The 20,794-nt window shown below is 40.7% G+C and overlaps 1 protein-coding gene across 1 annotated transcript in view; it reads right to left on the reverse strand.

The window, feature by feature from the left end:
• The window catches only part of SESTD1 (SEC14 and spectrin domain containing 1), a 112,440-nt gene that overhangs the window by 56,670 nt on the left and 34,976 nt on the right, over positions 1-20,794 (reverse strand). The window contains exon 4 of the mRNA XM_075829524.1: positions 10,146-10,236. Coding sequence (XP_075685639.1) covers positions 10,146-10,236 — 91 coding nt within the window. The remainder of the gene's footprint in view (positions 1-10,145; positions 10,237-20,794) is intronic.

A 20,794-nucleotide genomic window follows, 5' to 3' on the forward strand; every position in this document is an offset into this window, starting at 1 on the left:
TCACAAAAACGTGGCAATTAGCAGTAAAACATGTACGGATTTGCCAGCCTTAAGCAAAGTTCTACAACCACATTGACGAAGCGTGCAACTCAGGTGTACAAATTCCAGCCTTCATAGAAGGGACAATTTATTTGTATTAGAAGTGTTTGCCAGGAATAGGCAGATCACTGCATGTACAGCTGCTGGGACCTCTACCGATCATCCTGATCGCAACTGCTCAATTTTCCTGCAGCGCCACCTCAGCTAAAAAAAAAAAAGCATTACACAGTTCCCACTGAAAGCAATGGGCAGTCCGTGTAATATATTGATGCGTTGGGTCCTCCGGAGCCAGACACTCTTTGTAGCTACTCAGGCTTATAGATTACGACTGTGAACAGGGGCCCCCATTGTTAATGTCTGTATGGTTTTGCAGGTTAAAAGCGGAAATCAGCACTAAATTTAAAAACCGTGCCGATCTGCAGTAATAAAGTATTTGAAAATGGGTTTATAACCCACATGTTTGTAATATAAACATACCAATATCAATGACTACTTCTTCAGACAGTACTTGAGGGCCAACTTGAAGGCTAGGTGCCAACTTCAGTTGCATGACACTACACAGAAATAGTTGCATCTCATACAGACACCTTACAAGTCATGACACCCAATGTAACGTCCAAAAGTTGAAGGACATCACAGGTTAACATGACTTTTCATGGAGCCTTCAGGCCATGTCATTGCATTGGTGGCTCCTAATCTATCTGAGAGGATTCTTAGGCCTAGAGGATGTATCTAGGTCTGGCTGTAAAGACTTTGTTTTTTCTAACTAAAATGTAGGCTGAACGGTGTGACTACTACCAAGTTGTTTTTCCTTTTCTCACAGTTGAGTTATATCTGACAATCTGGTTGCTCGGGGTACACTGCCCAACAACCACAGTATTTCTCAACCAGGCTTTTAGCAGAAATACCACTGAACAGAGAGCAGAGAAGGCTTAAATGGGTTATCTGGGATAGGTCATCAATATTAGATCGATGGGGGCACGACGGTCGGCACCCCCCGTCGACCAGCTATTTGAAGAGGCCGCTGCGCCGATATGAGCGGTGTAGACTCTTCATTGTTTACATACGTTTCATTTTCTGTTCGTACTTTCACAAACCGTTACTTTCTTGGCGGCTGTCCCACTCATTTGAATAATTTACAGAATTGTAAAAAGTTTTTTGAAAATGGGGGGAATTTTTTTTTTATTATTCCCCCTAGAGGACTATACCATGCGATTGTTAGGTTGCTCATGCAATACACTGAAATACTTATGTGTAGCAGTGTATTGCCTTTATCTGTGCGCTACTATTTAAAGCCTTGCCTTTGGCAAGGTTTAATGGTAAAACACTTACAGCAGACCTGACGGCCTTCAGGGAAACAAAGGAAGGGGGCTCCCTCTGTTCCCCTAATGGAACGGCTTAGATGCTGTGGTCGCTATTGACTGTGGCATCCGAGGGGTTGAATGGCTCAGACCTCTGATCCCGACAGTTGCAGGTGGTGTCAGCTGTTTGAAACAGCTTGTACCTGCCACATATGGAGAGGGCTCAGCTCCTGAGTCTGCGCCATCGTGGGATAACGCACATTGAGTTAACGCTACGTGGGATTTTGCTAAGGGGTTAATAGCGTGCACTTTCAAATACTGGTTAATAGTACACCAGCCAAAAGGTGGCTTTGGAAAGAGAAACATTTTTGTGATACATTTGGTGCAGTTTTTACCTGTCTGGTCTAGTCTTATCCTGTCTAAATTCAGGGCACTATTACTGAATCTGCCCCATTGTTTCTAAAAGCTTAGTTAATGAAGGGCCCATGTCTTAGTCATGTCTTGGCAGGCAGACTACTTCTATTTGCAGATTTCCGGTGGTATATTTAGACGGCCCGTTGTAAAAGTAGACCCGTATGTTTTCATGCATAACTTCAGTAGACTCATTGCTCATGAAGCGTTTCTGTGATCATTAAGTTAACGAGAATTCTGGATTACAGCAACTCCTAAAGCTGTCACACATAAAAGACTGGCTGAATGGGATAGAACCTGCTCCCACAATATATCACAGAACGGTTATAAATATTTCAGCGCTGCTAATAGAAATTAATTTACTGAAGTCAATTTTTGTTAATCGGTTTATTCATTTTGGTTTTGCTTGCTTAATAGTGATCATTTTAATTAAGGTACAATAGTTCACGTAACATCTACCTGGCAGATAGAAATGGCCGGGGAATAAACTTGAGATTCTCTTAAAACGGCTGTGGTTTCAAAACGTCAAAGTTTTTGCCATGAGGGTACGTTCACACGCTAAACAAAAAACGGCTGTAAGATACGGAGCTGTTTTCAAGGGAAAACAGCCTCTGATTTTCAGCCGTTTTTTAAACCACAAATGTTTGAGACGTTTATTGCGACCGTTTTCGGGGCGGTTTTTCTATTGAGCCAAAACGGCTCCAAAAACAGCTCAAGAATTGAGACGCACTTCTTTTTACAGGGTGTTTTTTTGCACGCCGGTTTTTTTTCTCTTCAAACTGCTGCATAAAAAAACACAGCGTCAGAACGAAATGCTGTTTTTAACATTGAAATGAGCAGATGTTTGGAGGCGTTCAGCTTCCGTTTTTTCAACCGTTTACACCACGAAAAACGGCTGAAAATAAGCCGCGTAAACATATGCTCAAGTTGCAAAGCCACAGATTTTTGTAAAAAAGTGCAGAAAACCCGAACATGTGAAAAACATCAAGAATAAAATGATGTCATTTGACTCACTTTATCAGGATAATCCTACTGACCGTATTGTGTGTGCCCCATGAAAGACGCTGGGGTCTTGTTTTTTTACACCACAAACTCCTACAATGAAATGTAAGAGAGTAGGTGATAGCTTAGAGCTGGAGGTGGTCAGGGCAAGTTGAGTGTTACAGTTTTGCAATATCCGAAGAGTCATAGGTTGTAGACCACGGACTTAAGCCAGTCATACACATACGATAATGATATGTGGCAATGCGGACACTCAAATATCTGTGGGATTACTCGTACAAACATTCCCTCAAGCAACAGGAGAGACTAAACTTTTTAAGAAAAAAAAAAAAAAAAAACTCCATGGGGCTTGCCCAAAGTGGCAAAAAATCTGCCAAAATTGGCCAATCATGCAATATTCATGCAGTTTTCCAACCAAAATTTTTCAACCTCGCTGATCACATTTTGGGCAAACAGAAGTCGACCATCGGCCATTGCTAATGGTCATTCATGTTAATTTATCAAATAATGGTCGGCCAAATTCGCCATTTTAGTCGACTTATGTCATGTGATAGGCAGCTTTAGAGTATCCAGAGTTCAAACAGAGCAGGCAAGGGGCAGCAGTTAAAAGTAAGGTCCTGCAGCCTTGAGAGTCACAAGGCCAGAAGCAGAGGGTAGAGCTGATATAGCAAATTTAAAGTCCTCTAAGGGCAAAAATTGTAAGTTAGATCAAAAGTTTGCAATCATTGACCAGTGCAAAAATGTGCAGGAATTACACGATCAGTGATAAATCGCTCATTTGTTGTTGATCAAATCATTTATGATGACCTAAAAACTATTGTTTGTCAAACATACATCCCCTCGTGTGAACAGGCATCCGCTAGCCGTTGGCAGACCAGACAAGAGGCTCGGAACTGTTGAACCGCAAAGACAAGCGATCTCAAAAGCGCTCAAATTAACGAAAATACAATGGATTATTGTTACATATAAAAACGCATGACTTTCGAACCTTAACGACTCGCTATATAGCCGATCGGCACTCGTTTTTACAAATTTATCTTCACGTATAAAACGAACCATCGATGCAAGATTAAACTAAATGTACTGCGCTTCAGTGACAGCTACAAATTTTCATGAAAATAGTACATCTACATCATAATAATTTTGCAGAGCAAAGTACAGTAAAAAAAGTCAAATGTAGCAATAAAACTAACAGATTCAGTGCTCAAAAAATGATTACAACCTGAGGGGTTTACTACAAGGGACCAACATAAAGTCGATTCTTATACATTAACCTCAAGATGAATCTAGTCATGTTGGTTTAAATATCATATAACTCAATATTAGGCAACCTATGGCAATTATTGACTTCTGTCGTGTGTTTGAGGTGCTGCTATGTTCAGCCTCGGAGCAGGTCATGGAGATTTTTTTCACTAGAAGAGAAGCCTCAGGGCAAAGAAAATGCATTTTATCGTAATTGCTGATACGGGTTGTGCGGTCTGAGTGACAGGCGTGGTGGGAGCAGCAGCGGGAGCTCTGTGCCTTCTTCATTTATCCACCTTTAACATCGCTCTGAGCCTGAAGCAAGCGCAGTAGTGAAGTAGCTGACATTACAGTGATATTTATTTTTAAAGAGGATTTGTCACTAGTTTATTAATTCCCTATTCCTAACTAATCTAATAGGCGCTATGATGCTGATCACTACAGTGTGATTTGCTTTGAAAAACGATTATTTGAAAAGTTATGAGTGTATTTCTAAATATGCTAATTTGGCTCGAATAGCCAAATAGGAGGTGACTTTCTTTTCACTCTGGGCAGTGTAATGTTTTCTGTAGGACGCTGTCCAATCAGCATACAGCTTCACCCCCTTCCCTGCCCGGCAACACAGCGTGATCGTATAGTATAGTGTTTCTTTTCGCAATTGTGTATCCAACTGGTGATACCTCCGGTTGTTTCACATTTAGAACTGCGATCCTGGTGTCATATGAAATTAGATTAGAATCTCCTGTTTCATATGCCACCAGGACCACTGTTCTAGGTGGTCCACAGCCCGAGATATGGCTATTTGAAGATCCCCCTTCCCTCCAGCCTCAGTCTCTCACACTGTGTGCAGCAGCTTCATGCTGATAGGACAGCGTCAGAGGCTGTGAGGTAGCTCCACCTCAGGAGAATCACTGGTGTTGTCACCCACTTGTTTAGTATAGGCTCATTTACATATTTAGAAAAAAGCTCAGAACTTTTAAAATAATAAACGTTTTGAGACACAATTTTCACTAATATTATCAGTGTAACAGTGCCTATTAGATCAGCTAGGAGATAAGGCATTACTAAACTAGTGACAGATACTCTTCAAGTCGGCCAGCATGCATGTTTATTTAATTGCAGAGAAGGGAGTAAGTCAATACCAGACCCCTCTGAAATCCAACATGCCCTATCCCTCTTCCCCCTGAAAGACAGCAGACCCCCATACACATAAGATCGCGAGCTGATCCTTTTGAAATCGGTGGGTTCAGACGACTTTTATGTGTATGACAAGCTTTATAGGGCTTTCCGGTTAGGAACTGTATTAGTTAGCTCCACCTCAGGAGACTCACTGGTGTTGACACCCACTTGTCTAGTATAGGCTCATTTGCACATTTAGGGAAAAAAGCTCATAACATCTAAAATAATAAACGTTTTGGGACAAAATTTTCACTAGTATTATCAGTGTGAGAGCACCTAAAAAAAAGAGAAGCAATTAACCAAGACAAGGGCATTAAAAACAAAACAGAAAAACAAAACAGAAATCGGACTGGTTGTTATGTGTATACAAATATAGGTCTTGTGCGATCTTGTTCCTGCTGGCCATGGGCAGCGTACAGTAGTTATGGCCATGTAACTATATTATGTGTCCACATTGACAAAAAGTAAAAAAGGATGGCACATGCATTCTTTCAACTTGACCTGGCCCATAAATATCCACCATCACGAGCGGAATTGCAATATGGGATTCATAGTTACTTTATTTTTTTTTTAAATGTAACTCTGGGAAACCCCTTTAATAGACCGCCTATAGTGTCCTGACCTAATGACTATGTCGAATCTCAGTCTGATCGGTTTGCCTGGGTGAAAAGTTCTCCACGGACGTGGGATACACACATTGGGGTTCATAAATCCATTGAGGTCGTCCTAATCATCAGTAATGATCCTTTCCTTAGACTTTAGCAGTGCGAGTGAAATTGACCAACCACGACCCTGCAGTCACTCCCCGTGGGGAACGTTTCTTGCAAATAATACAGTTGAAACATATGTTTTATTTATTAAGCATCAATTATTTATACAGCTTCAATATATTCTGCAGACATTACCAGGGAAAATAATGATTCACATCAGTCTCTGTCTCTGTAGAGCACACAATCTAATTTTCTGATATCAGACATAGAATAAGATCCCTTTTGATTGGATTGATGAAGAAACCATGGAGAATGGAGGGACACAAGTGAATACAGTGATAACTTACAAACTCCATGCACAGGTTGTCTTTATATGGATTATTACGGTGCTGCAATCCAACATTAAATGCTATGTACACCTTTGAATAGATTAAAAAATAATTAAAAAAACATAAAACATTGATTTTAACAGTTAAATTTACTTTTATTTAAAAATGTTGCATGTTTTAAGATACGTTTATGAATCCTGTATGCAAATGAGCTGTATCGTTTCGTTAAAGCCCAATCCGTCAGTTCAGTTGAAAGCTAGTCCTGTGTGTCTGACACACAGGCTCCAGCTAATAATTATCAGTTCTAAGTTATGAACATAGATAGACTCGTTATTAGCTGGATCCTGCACGTCAGAGACACGCAGTACCAGCTTTCAGTCGAGCCGTCAGCTCAGATCAACTGACGGCTGCGACTTTGACACAACAATACAGATTATATGTGTACAGGATACATAGCGGTTATATCTTAAAAAGTAAAACGTTTTTACATAAAAGTAAATGTAAAAGTTGTTTAAAAATCACGTAACATTGGTTTAAATTTCCTTTGAAAGGTGTACATAGGCTTTAAACTATGCAAAGGCAGTCTTGCACAAAAAGTAGGCACTATACAGGTGTATTATGTGGAAAAATCTGAAGATTACCACAGACATGACATTTATTTCTATGGAACGCACAGATTTCAATGAACTCTGCTGTCGTCTATGGGAACAGGAGGGATCGGACAGGTTAGACTTCTACAGCGGTTTAGGTCCTTCCTTCCGTAGAAATAACATGCCTAGTGTTTGACAGATATCTTCCCGACTCCCCCATAAACATGCACCCCTGGTCCGGCTGAGAGTGCATGTTAAATGTTATAGGGAGAGGAGAACAAGTAGAACCTCCTAGGAAAAAAAATGGTTTGGGCGCATTGAATTCAGACAGAAGTAAACGGTTTGCCCCGATAGTGGACAGCAGTCAGCAGGCACCATACACAACCGATTATCAATCTGCTGACATTAACGTCTATGGCCGATTTATGGTCTGCTTTAGAATACAAGTCATCAGAGGGAATTGCATTATATCAGCTCATCTAAGCTACTAGAGGGCAAGTCTATCTCCACGGAGCGAAGAGATCCGCATGCAGCAATGAGGAGAATTTTGAATGGATCATTGAATGACAATGTACCATGGGAGATAATGCAAATCCAGAATAGTAAATTATAATATTTGCAACGTTACTTAACATTATGTGAAACTTGTATCTATAGGTAAACTTTATGCTTACGTTCAAAAGTGACCCTGAACTTTTTAAAAGGGGGGTTTTCACCTAAAACTTAAAAATGACCATATATTAGTATATCAGAAACAACCAGTTTAGTCATTATGTTTTCTTACTTGGAGATATTAGCATTTTTCTGACTTTCAATTCCTATTACAGTAACATTTTTAAATCTGGAATCAATGGAACCAAATAAGTTCCAGATTATCAGACAAATCAAAGAAAAAGTATATAAAACTCACTGGTGAGGGCCGAGAACCCTCAGAAAGAAAGCCAAAATTAAAGATGTGAATTCAAAATATGGTATTATAAGTTATGGGGATTTTTTTTTAATTGGTCATCTCTACGGAGTCTTGTGTTTCTGGTCTTGTGATTTACACATGCTGGAATATCAGACTTTCGGGTTTATTGGATGTCTTTTGACGTTTTTATCACTTGGTGGAAATGCTCTGAGTATACAAATCAATCTCAATGACCGCTTGTATGCATTGACAAAGTATAGTAAATATAGGTTCTGTGCTATGTGTCCTGTACTATAGGATATTAAAAGATGCGTTCTAAGCACATTCCTGCACGTTTCACAGGGGACGGAAAAATGTAATAACTGCATAATGCAATATATATGCACTCCTCAACATTGAAATTGCAACACCAAGAAGGGCAAGCCGTAAGGGTATGCAAATCAAGAAGTAGCAGGTGTCGCTAAGAGCTGCAAATTATCTAATTTTCAAGCACCGAGCTCCAATCTGTGGCATGCGGGAAGCATAAAAGCCATATTGAAAGCATTTTTTTTAGCCACATGAAACTCAAAAAACAGATCAAGTGGTGTGGGATTATTGTGCGATGCCTCCTGTTCGTTGACGTGCCAGTTATTGCCACTTGTCACAAACTGAGAGGGACAGAATCCTTGAACGGAGAGACCTTGGTTTATCACTCCGGCAGATCACTACACGCCTAGGCCAAGATGTCAGCACTGTCCAACGTTGCGTGTCCCGGAGGTTGAGAGAACAATAACGAATGGCAATGACAGCAAGAGGTGCGCGGAGGTGAACCCCTGCACGGACGGATCGTCTGATTGGAAGAATGGCGCGTAGTGATCCATTCTGTACTGCAAGTAAAATTGGACGTCACATCCCAAGCCTAGGGTGGCAACCAGTGTCAACACAAACCATCAGAAGGCGTTTGCATGACATTGGTCTACGAGCCAGACGTCCAGCTACAGGTGTTCCATTGACCACACCCCACCGCTCTCATAGGCTATCACGGTACAGAGCAAGACGGCAATGGAGGCTGGAATGAAGGTTTATCCTCTTCAGCAATGAGTCCCGCTTTTGTTTCCGACTCAATGATAGCCGGGGATTTGTCTTGAGACCACCTGGGCAACGCCATGGAGAGGCTTTCACAAGAATATCACACCAGTCCTACTCCCAGGATTATGGTGTGTGGTGGCATAATGTACGGTTCTAGAACCCCTTTAGTCTTCATTTCAGGTACACTAACAGCTCGGCGTTACATGGATTTGGTCATGGAACCATTGGTATGGTCATTTCTACAAAGTGTCCCAGAAGCCGGTTTTCACCAAGAGAATGCAAGGCTGCATGTTGCTTGTGCTACTGTGAGCAGCCTGCGTGGCCTAAACGTGCTATCATGGCCTGCAGCATCTCTGGACTTGTCTCCCATCATTGGTCGGCAATTGCAAAGGGAGCTGCCAGCAGCCAATCTTGATGATTTGCATGCCCAAGTGCATTCAGCGCGGCATAACATTCCCTAGACAACCATTAATAACCTCATTGATACCATGCCAAGGCGTGTAAATGTGTGTATTTCTGTGTGTGGTGCTCATACTTGATACTAAATAAATCAAGATGTTTGGAATATTTTGTTTCCGTAACTGGCATTTACTTCTATGGGAGTTACGTAAACAGCGAGCTACGCTGTTTTCTACTTAAATGGTCGGAAATGATAAATCACAGCGGAAACAGAGAATGATAGAACGGGGTTTAGGGGCCCCGTTTTAGAGATAGGTGTGGGTCCCATAGGCGAGACCTGCATATAAAAAGTCATAGTGACCAATCAGATTGCTGCATGTTGTGCCCCACAAATACAAAAAGACCACCATCACAGAGCCCCGGCGCACGTTTCACCATCAGCTTTTTTAAGGGGTACTGGGTGGTGGGATGGATCTATCTTATGAGTGGGTTGGAGGAAGGGGCTTCCCATCTGGACCAATCGGCATGTAATACTGGCATGTGCCGATAATTGTAAACCGTGGATTACGTTAATGCCATCTGGTTGTTAGGATGTGGAGAGTTGATGGCTCTGTCAAAGACAGACTGTCACGACAAAATCCTAATATCTATGGGCAGCATTGAGATGACCACAGACGTAAAAAGTTATCCGTCAAACTACTAAGAACCCCCATAAACATGCATAACAATTCTATGGAGGGAGAGTTATAAGTGGCAGAAGACAAACCTGACATTGCTGATTTTGGAGAAAACAATATGATTTGACAGATATTGAAAGACGATTGTCAGGCTGTCCCGCAAACATGGGCTCGTTTGCAGCTGCCATCACCTATGATCTCATATCTACATATAATGAACAGAGGTTATAGAATATACAAAAGTAACCAAACTCACAAAATTAGAAGGACCAAAATATACTTATTTACCTGGAGCATGAGAACAACAGTCTTCACTATATTCCATTGGGACTTTCTTCCATCAACAATGACCGTAAACCCTCGAGCTTTGCATTTGTCACTGAAAAAAAATATATATTTTTAATAGATTTGCACAAGAAGCTCTTCTCTTGATAAAAAAAAATAGCCACCATTATAACAACTTTAATTATATTATACTTGTAGCGTTTCATAAAATATTGTAAATTATGATTTACATCATTTATTTTGTTACAACGCTCTATTGACATGAAACAAATAACAGGACGTGGTTCATTGTAAAGAAGAAGCTTCTGAAGCTATTCCACTCAGCGACATTGTCCGGCCCAGTACCCGGTGTTCATTTTATAGAGAGCGAAGAACAGAACTTGTTAAAGAGGCTCTGTCACCAGATGATCAAATCCCTATCTCCTATTGCATGTGATCGGCGCTGCAATGTAGATAACAGTAAAGTTTTTTGTTTTATTTAAAAACGTTCATTTTTGGCCAAGTTATGAGCAATTTTATATATATGCAAATGAGCTTTGAAATGGACAACTGGGCGTGTTTTTTTTCATATGAACAACTGGGCGTGTGAATAGAAGTGTATGATGCTGACGAATCAGTGACCAATCAGCATCATGCACTCCTCTCCATTCACTTGCACAGCAGCATCGCGTTCTTACTAGAACGATGTGCAGCCACATACACAAGTGTCCTGATAATGAATACACATGATCTCCAGCCTGGACGTCATGTGTATTCAGAATCCTGACACTTCTGAATCTTTTCTGTGAGATTCCAGCAAGCCACGCGTAATCTCGCGAGATTACGAGGTAAACGAGATTTCGTTTCCCTTGCTGGAAATCTCACAGAAAAGATTCAGAAGTGTCAGGATTGTGAATACACATGACGTCCAGGCTGGAGGTCATGTGTATTCATTATCAGGACACTTGATTAATGTTAATGTCTGTGTGTGTGGCTGCACATCGTTCTAATAAGAACGTGATGCTGCTGTGTAAATGAATGGAGAGGAGTGCATGATGCTGATTGGTCACTGATTGGTCAGCATCATACACTTCTATTCACAACTCCCAGTTAGTAAAACAAGTAAACACGCCCAGTTAAAAACAATACACGCCCAGTTGTCCATTTAAAACCTCACTTGCATATATATAAAATAGCTCATAACTTGGCCAAAAATGAACGTTTTAAAAAAAAACAAAAAAAAACACGTTACTGTTCTCTACATTGCAGCGCCGATCACATGCAATAGGAGATAGGGATTTGAGAATCTGGTGACAGAGCCTCTTTAAGTAATGTTCCAGCAACCATCTGCAGTATATGGTCTCATCTGGAGGAACCGAATACTGTATATCTCACTACAAAGAGAAATATAGTAAAGGCTTCTGCAAAGCATAATTAAAAGGGATTGTGTGGTAAAGAGACCCCCATTATAATTTGTCTCATAAGGGACTGTCGAGGTAATAGGGGGGTCCTTCTATCAGTACACCCCTGAAAGGCAGTATATAATAACATTGTAAAGTGTGGGTCACTTCTCTGGAGCTGCATTTACAACACACTTACCACCAACAATTACGATGCTATACTAGTACACCTGGGCAATTGTAAACTGAAAAGCACTGACTTTCTATGCAGCTCACAGCAGAAGGCACAGTCTGCATTGTTTGTCGACATGTGCTCTTAAGGGGTTATCCGATTAATCATTTTTATCCCCAAAGTCTACAAATGCAGTCAATAGCAGTTCAAAAGTAGTTTGCAGTGTTTCTAGCATATAAAAATACATCTCATCTATTTTTGCTTCCCTGTGTCCATCTTGGTGCTGCTGCTGATCTGTGCTGCTGGAGTCGGGGCATGAGCAGAATCAGTTTTTTTCCCCCTCTGGCAGCTGACACTATAGTCCCCTCTTACTTCCCTAGCATGGCATCTAGAGTAGTCAAGATATATACTATGTGACATCTACAGTATGCACTCCCTTAAAGAGGCTCTGTGACCAGATTAGAAGTGCCCTATCTCCTACATAATCTGATCGGCGCTGGCATGTAGAGAACAGCAGTGGTTTTTATTTGAAAAACAAATCATTTTTGAGCAAGTTATGAGCAATTTTAGATTTATGCTAATGACTTTCTTAATGGACAACTGGGCGTGTTGTTACTTTTTACCAAGTGGGCGTTGTAAAGAGGAGTGTATGACACTGACCAATCAGCATCATACACTTCTCATTGTTCCAGCACATTGTTCCAGCCCATTGTTACAGTGTGATTGTGCAGTGAAAGAAGCTGGGCTGGAACAATGAGAAGTGTATGACGCTGATTGGTCACTGATGGGTCACTGATTGGTCAGCGTCATACACTCCTCTGTACAACGCCCAGTTGGTAAAAAAGTTAAAACACGCCCAGTTGTCTATTTAAGAAAGTCATTAGCATAAATCTAAAATTGCTCATAACTTGCTAAAAAATGATCGTTTTCAAAATAAAAACCACTGCTGTTATCTACATTACAGCGCCGATCAGATTATTTAGGAGATAATCTGGTGACAGAGCCTCTTTAATCCCTTCCTGCATTTGGACGTAACTGTACGTCCATTTTAGCAACACCTTCCCGCAAATGGACATGCAGCTACGTCCATTGGATGTTGCAAGCGATTTACCTCCGATCCCGGCCCTTGAACTCCTTAGTTGATAGTGACTGCGGCATCTAGACTGAGGGAGGGGGGGCTACCTCTGTCACCCATCAGCGCCCCGTGAGCGTATTGTGGGTTATGGATGGGTTGCTACAGCCGTCATGGCCCTCGCAAAGGCCCCCAGGCCTGCTACGGATGAAGGGACGGACTAATAGATTGCCTGTCAGTGTATTACGGACAGGCAGTAATGACTTGGTGTACTAAGCTATTTCTATTACCTGCTGCCGCAGTGAACAGGGGATTACTATACAGAGACCTGGCTATGGGGATAGTGGCTGAGCATGGCTATACACTTAGAGCACCGTGTGGCAACATATTATTTATCATTGTTCATTTATTTATATGATCCATGCAATGTATAGGATATTTATTGGTGGGACAACCCCCTTTATTGATTCAAAAAATAGTTGCATACTTTTATACGAATTAATATGTTGTAAGGTTGTAGTATAAATTCGTTAAAAACCATGTAGCTTCTTTAATAACGCAATCTGATTTAAATAAAATCTGCAATATTTTCTTAAAGAGTATCTATCACTAGTTTTTTAATTCCCCATCTCCTAACTAATCTAATAGGCGCTATAATGCTGATCACTAGTGTGATTTGTTTTCAAAAACTTTTATTAATTTGCAAAGTTATGAGCATTTTTCTAAATATGCTAATTAGGCTATAATCGCCAAATAGGAAGGGACTCTTTCTTTTCACTCTGGGCGGTGTAATGTTTTCTGTATGACGCTGACCAATCAGTATACAGCTTCTCCCCCTTCCCCGCCCAGCAACACAGCCTGATCATATAGTATACAGCTTCCATTCCCGACTGTTTTCAACTGGTGATATCTCCGGTTGTTTCACAGCTAGAACTACGATCCTGGTGTCATATGAAAGATTAGAATCTCATCTTTCATATGCCACCAGAACCACTGTACTAGGTGGTCCAGGGAAGGGGGATCACTTCAAATAGCCATCAGTCTCTCACACTGTGTGAAGCAGCTTCATGCTGATAGGACAGAATCAGAGGCTGTGAGGAGGCTCCACCTCAGGATATTCACTGCGATTGACGCCCATTTGTCTAGTATAGGCTCATTTGCATATTTAGAAAAAAGCTCAACTTTTAAAATAACTTTTTGGGACACAATTTTCACTAGCATTATCAGTGTGACAGCGCCTTATTAGATTAGCTAATTCTTCGCTTTGAATATTAAGACTGCAGATCAGGAAGCTCCACAACGGTAAGCAAAATCTTCAAAAACATACAGCGATCTTCATTTAAAAAAAAAAAATGCAAAATAGAAATGTATTTTTGATTAGTGTCAGAAATGTGAATGGGTACGTGCAACCAGCAGAAATTTCTTTGGGTCAAACAAATTCAGCCTCAATTCACTGGTTTCATCAGACTCATGCATGTCATTAAAAACTAGCACCTAAAAATACAACATGAAGTTGTTTCATTATTTTCTACAAAGATATATGGCCATAACTTATTTCGCACCAAGAACCTAAACTCTACAAAGAACATCGACCTTTAGAAATCCTATTTGCAAAATCACACTTGCTATTACACACAACATGATAGGAGTCTGACAGTAGAAAAATAACCTCGGTATACATCTTGTCTGATCTTTTTGTTTATTATTCTCTGTAGCTATAATACCATTCTCCTGACTTTCTCGCGAAGTTCAAAAAGACCTTGTTAACCCTTTCTCTGCCAAGGACATATGTCGTACGATGTGACTTTAATCGAGAGGCGATGTAGGGGCAATGTCCAGGGCACAGCACTCATTTAAAGTCGTGGAGCAGCATTAAAAGTTTTACGGGTTTCTTTTAGGCTATATTGGCACGGCCGTTTTCAGCTCAATGAAGTTCCCTGGGTGTATTCACACGCCTGTTTTTTAATGGACTGCGAATAGTGGTTGTTGAAAAATAGAACGCTCTATTTTTGACCTTCATCACGGCCCGACGGCCCCCAAAGAACTCAGTGGATCAGTTTTTAACGGCCGTTGAAAGCACTTAATTGTATCCGCGTCCTTAGGTTGAGGATACAATTGACAGTGCTTGCGAGGGAACCATTGGTTCTCTAAATTATGCAGCCTGCATCGTTCCACTGGAGCAAGCCTGGTCAGAAGAGACCAGGCCTGCATCATTAGGAGCGGACTATATGGGAACGGGTACAGGTGAGTGTGGCGCTATCTACAGGGTTGTGTGTGGCACTGTGTGGGCGCCATCTGCAGGGGCACTGTGTGGGCGCCATCTGCAGGGGCACTGTGTGGGCGCCATCTGCAGGGGCACTGTGTGGGCAAGGAATCTATGAAAGTTCTCTATGCTGTAAAAGCCTGAGAAAATGTAATCTGGGCGATCAGGTGACCTTTCTGAAAAATGAACAGTTGATCCGTTTTTAACACACTTTTTTTTTCGCGGTCACGTGAATATAGCCTTAGGGAGGGCAGGAAAAATAACGGTCACTGTCATCTCCCTCCTGTGCAGCCTCCAGTGACCCCGGGGGAAACAGAAACTTTTCACGTTATCACCACTCGTACAAATCAGATCAACTATTTACTAGGATGAGGGTGTTTTTCCCCCTACTATATAGAGGTGAGAAGATGAGCAGTTGTAAAACTAATCACCCCCTGCGCCTAATCAGACAATGTCATCTCTAACTTGGATATTTACCTGCATTTGGGTTGCAGACATTTTTGGTCTCTTCGGTTTTGAATATTCGGAAATATGATTATGAGAAATAAGTGGTATGTATGAACTCTGCACAAACTTTTATCCTTAGGAGGTGTTGTGCATCTCAGGCTCTGATTTTCACCACAAACATGACTCTTATGCATTTTTACACAACGTTATGCTTTGTATAAATGCCACACAGCGTTATTTTGCATCCAATGTATATGGTATGGGGGCATAATATGATAGGATGTCAAAAGGGTGAAAATTGTGACGGCAATGAATGGGTCAAAATACACAAGAAAGTGAAACAGCAATTCATCCTCTCTTTTGACCCCATTTGGTCTCATATTGCAATTAAAAAAAATATTCTTCTACATGTGCCCCTGGAGATCAGCCATCTCCCCTCCTCTTTCTCACAATCCTGTGTATGGCTATAAAGCTGGATACATCAAGTTTTTGTTGCAGGTTTTGGTGCAGTTTTATTACCCAAAGACAGACGTGCATCAAGAAAGAAGGAGAAGTAGACGTTTTTCTTTTGTAGTTCCCATTTTACTCCTGACTTTGGCAAAAAAAAAACACATTAAAAACGGCACCAAAATCCGCAATGTGTGTTTCCAGCCTAGGACCATTGCTGCAGGAGGAGCCTATCCTCAGTACTCTGTCTGCTAAAGGGGACAAACAAGGTTAAGCTCCACCCCTCAGCTAAGCTCTGCCCCTTAACGGTTTACTAAACAAAAACGGAGCGGGTCACAAGAAAATTTAACACGGTTCTCTGTAAGATTTCTACAAGACTGTTGGCTTGAGGGAAAAAAAAAAAATGAGTGAATCGATTCTACACTAATCGAATTCAGAACAGATATCATTGAGGACACTCGTATTGCATATACCCAACAGTGCCACCAAAAACTGTCGTAATGTTCTGCACCCAGCATTTATACAGGGCCGTTTTACTTCAGTCTGGGTTCAAGTGAGAATTTTTGTATTCAAGGGAGATTTCCTTTCATACACGCTACACGTAGGGTCAAAACGTAATGTACACAGAGCCTTACCGTATGGATAAAAAAAAATACAGATTTAAAGCTAAAACTGCAGGTTGAGAACAGACCATACAATGCATAATCATTAACCCCTTAAAGACCACCAATACGCCTTTTTGCAGCTGTCACTAAGGGGCCTTATTTCAATGCAAACGATTTTTCACAGCGCCTCGGAATAAGCCTGGCACGGTTGTCCCGTCGTGGGAGCAGCGAGTGCTTGGCTTTCTGGTGACCTGATCTAACAGTTGCAATCACAGTTTACTCTTACCACAGACATTTAAACCCTTATATGCCACGGTCAATAGCGACCGTGGCATCTAAGTGTTTACACAGGGAGGGGGCTCCCTTTGTCACCCTACATGGCCTGTGAATGCATGGCCTAATAGATTGCCTGTCAGTTTTACACGGAGAGGCAATAATGCTTTGGTATACTAAGTATACCAAAGCATTATATAAGCGATCCAAAGATCACATAGTAAAGTCAAAAATTATTACGAATTGTGAAATAAAATTAATTTAAAAAGATTGAAAAGTAAAAAAAAAAAAAAACAAATAAAAAAGTAAAGTAAAAAAAAAAAAAAAGAAAAAAAACACAAGCCCTCATACGGCTACATCAATAGAAAAAATACTAACGTTATGACTCTTGGAATGAGACGATGAAAAACAAAATATTTTCTTTTAAGGCTGGGTTCACACGGAGATTTTTGCAGGTGAAAAATCTGCCTCAAAACTCCGTTTGGAATTTTGAGGCAGATTTTGCTCTGTCTGCATGCTGATTTTTCGCCCGCGGCCATTGAGCGCCACGGGCAAAAAAACCGCAACTAAATACGCTTCCTCTGCCTCCCATTGATGTCAATGGGAGGTCAGAGACGTAAACGCCCGAAGATAGGGCATGTCCCTTCTTATTCCCGCGAGACAGTTTTTCCGCTCGCGGGAAAAAAACGCCTCCGCCTCCCATTGAAATCAATGGGAGGCATTTTCGGCTGTTTTTTGGCACGTTTTCTGACGTGGTTTACGTGTCAAAAAACTCTGTGTGAACTCCCCCTGAGTGTTTATATTGTCCAAAAAAAACTATAAATATTTGGTATAATCGTATCGACCCATAGAATAAAAGGTAACAAGTTATTTACGCTGCACGGTGAACGGCCTAAATTGAAAAGGCAAAAAACAAAGGCTGAATTGCTGTTTTTTTTTCCATCCCCCACAATTTTTTAGAAAAGTTTATCAATAAAACACATGTACCTCTAAATAATTCCATTTAAACATACAACTCACCCCGCAATAAAACAAGACCTCATACAGCTATGTTGCTGGAAAAATTAAAAAGTTATGGCTCTTTGAATCAGACGATGAAAAGACTGAAATAAATTGCTTGGTCATGAAGGGCCAAAATAGGCCAGTCATTAAAGAGTTAAAGGGGTTGTCTATTAGGGCATATGGATGTCATAGAGGGGGCCCTCCGCTCAGAAACCGAGCCGCGCATGTATGACATGGACGACCATTCATCTGAATGGCGGCGAGTTAATGTTTGACCAGAGAAGGCTGTTTGCCAGGGGGTGCCATGATCCTGTGGCTTCTATATGAAAGGGGTTGTGTCTGACAACCCCTGTAAAAGAGCTGAACCTGGGATACAACATTGCCATTGTTTGCTTATTACCATGTAAGGGGCTAGGTCCATTTAATGACATCTAATTGTATTATCTCCTCGGCTACAGTGACTCTCCCCATCCTCGCTATACTGGCACGGCTTGTACTATGAATGCAGCCGGAGTCCCGAGGGGTGGACTGTTCAATGTCATTTATGATATTAAGGGAACATGTTATTCTCTGCCAAGAAAAAAAAAAGTAGAATCTGTGAACCTTTAGCAACCATATAAAGACATAGGACCATGGGGCTTTTGTACTTATTGTGACTAATATCCTGTATTATTTCTAATAATATAAAATAAAACCAGTCTAATATCTAATGATATCCATATGTCAGTGAGTAATTTTTCCTTGCGGACAGAGAACACTTCACTCTCACTAGGAATAATAATGAAAATCATCGTTATTTATCTGTTCTGCTCTTTACCATCTATAAAAGAAGAAGACATAGAAAGTGACTATTAAAGGGGAGAGACCTGCCTATTAAAGGGGTATTCTGGGATAGAACATAGCAAGCTATAGTCCCTGCATTACAGATATTGATAGTCTAAATGCTGTTTGCAGAGTACAGATTGCTATAAATTCTGCAATGGGAAACTCATGCTGTTCGGATGTATTTTATAATTACTTCTGCTACTCACGGGGGCCATTACATTTTCCTGATTAAACAGATTCCTATAATTCAGGAGCTGATCATGACAAATAGGAAAATGGATTAGAAATTGATGGGAAACAGTGACGTCATTCATCTCCCTTTCAGTCAAAATAAGTTATAAAAATATAAAATCCATGATTCTGGAAAGCAAATGTTAGAAGAAAAAACTGCCTAAAATCATTGACCTTGAAAAGCAAAACTTATGATAACCTAAAAGCATCTGTAAAACGGCAAAGTAAAGAATGGTAAGAAAGACTTTGGCTGGGTGGAAAGAGGTCTTAAAGAGGCTCTGTCATCACATTATAAGTGCCCTATCTCCTACATAAGGAGATGGGCGCTGTAATGTAGGTGACAGTAATGCTTTTTATTTCGAAAAATGATCTATTTTAAACCACTTTGAGAGATTTTTAGCTTTATGCTAATGAGTTGCTTAATGCCCAAGTGGGCGTGTTTTTACTTTAGACCAAGTGGGCGTTGTACAGGGGAGTGTATGACGCTGACCAATCAGCATCATGCACTCCTCTCCATTCATTTACACAGCGCATAGGGATCCTGCTAGATCCTTATGTGCTGTCTTATACTAACACATTAACTATACTGAAGTATTTAGACAGTGAATAGACATTCCACGGGATGTCTATTCACAATCCCTGCACTTAGTTACTGTTTCTGTGGTAGTTACAGCAGAGGACGCGTAATCTCGCGAGATTACGCTGTAGATGACAGATTACAACGAGATCACGCTTTCTCTGCTGTAACTACCACAGAAACAGTAACGAAGTGCAGAGATTGTGACTAGACATCCTGTGGAATGTCTATTCACTGTCTAAACACTTCAGTATTGTTAATGTGTTAGTATAAAAGACAGCACATAGCAATCTAAAAGGATCCCTATGCGCTGAAGAGATGAATGGAGAGAAGTGCATGATGCTGATTGCTCACTGATTGGTCAGCGTCATACACTCCTCTGTACAATGCCCACTTGGTCTAAAGTAAAAACACGCCCACTTGGGCATTAAGCAACTCATTAGCATAAATCTAAAATCGCTAATAAAGTGGTGGATACAGATAGTTTTTTTTAAATAAAAAGCACTGCCGTCACCTACATTACAACGCCCAACTCCGTATTTAGGAGATAGGGCACTTATAATGTGGTGACAGAGCCTCTTTAAGGTGACCAGTCGTCCAAACCCGATTTTTGCGGAACCAACCAACAATCTAATGTGTATGGGGATCTCAACATGCCCGATCGTTCCTGTGGGAGATAAGCTGATGCTAGAGACGTTCATCTCCCCATTAAAAACTACATGCACATTCGGACGAGTGTGCATGTTTATGGGGGGGTTGGGAGGAATAGCTGTCCGGCAGGTAATCATCTACAGTGTATCAGTACCTTAACTTCTAGCGAAAGCTAAAAAAATTACCATCACCATAGAAAGTTATTCTCTTTGCTCCAAATGTAGAACGGTGAGAAGTGGAGGTGGATCTTATTTCTAAACGCCACATATGTAATAAGCAAACACTACATTTATTAATATTTACGTATCTATGTACGGACTTCAATTTCTAACTCCATTGTTGCCAAAACACTCATTAAAAATATTTTGGTTTGGGATCCGCCTGAGTTCTTGTTGTATCATAAAATCTATATACAAAGGCATTCCTGTTTACTATGCCAATAGCCTCCAATGCAAAGATTGTTTCTGGATAAATCAATTCACAGTATAATACACACTCATCCTGGATTTGTAAAGAAAAAAATCCTTTAGTGGATATAAGGGGTTAAAAAACTGAGAAATTGTTTTCTTTTACTGTTTTAATCCCAAAGCCCGGTGTAAACCAAGAAAAAGGAGCCATGCTGAACAGTGCCTAATCACAAAACACGTTATAAAAAGCTGGATATGACTGGCGCTAAAGTTCACCATAATTTATTCATGCCAGAGGTAA

The sequence above is a fragment of the Rhinoderma darwinii genome, chromosome 6, assembly GCF_050947455.1.
Source record: "Rhinoderma darwinii isolate aRhiDar2 chromosome 6, aRhiDar2.hap1, whole genome shotgun sequence".
In the NCBI taxonomy this organism is placed as follows: domain Eukaryota; kingdom Metazoa; phylum Chordata; class Amphibia; order Anura; family Rhinodermatidae; genus Rhinoderma; species Rhinoderma darwinii.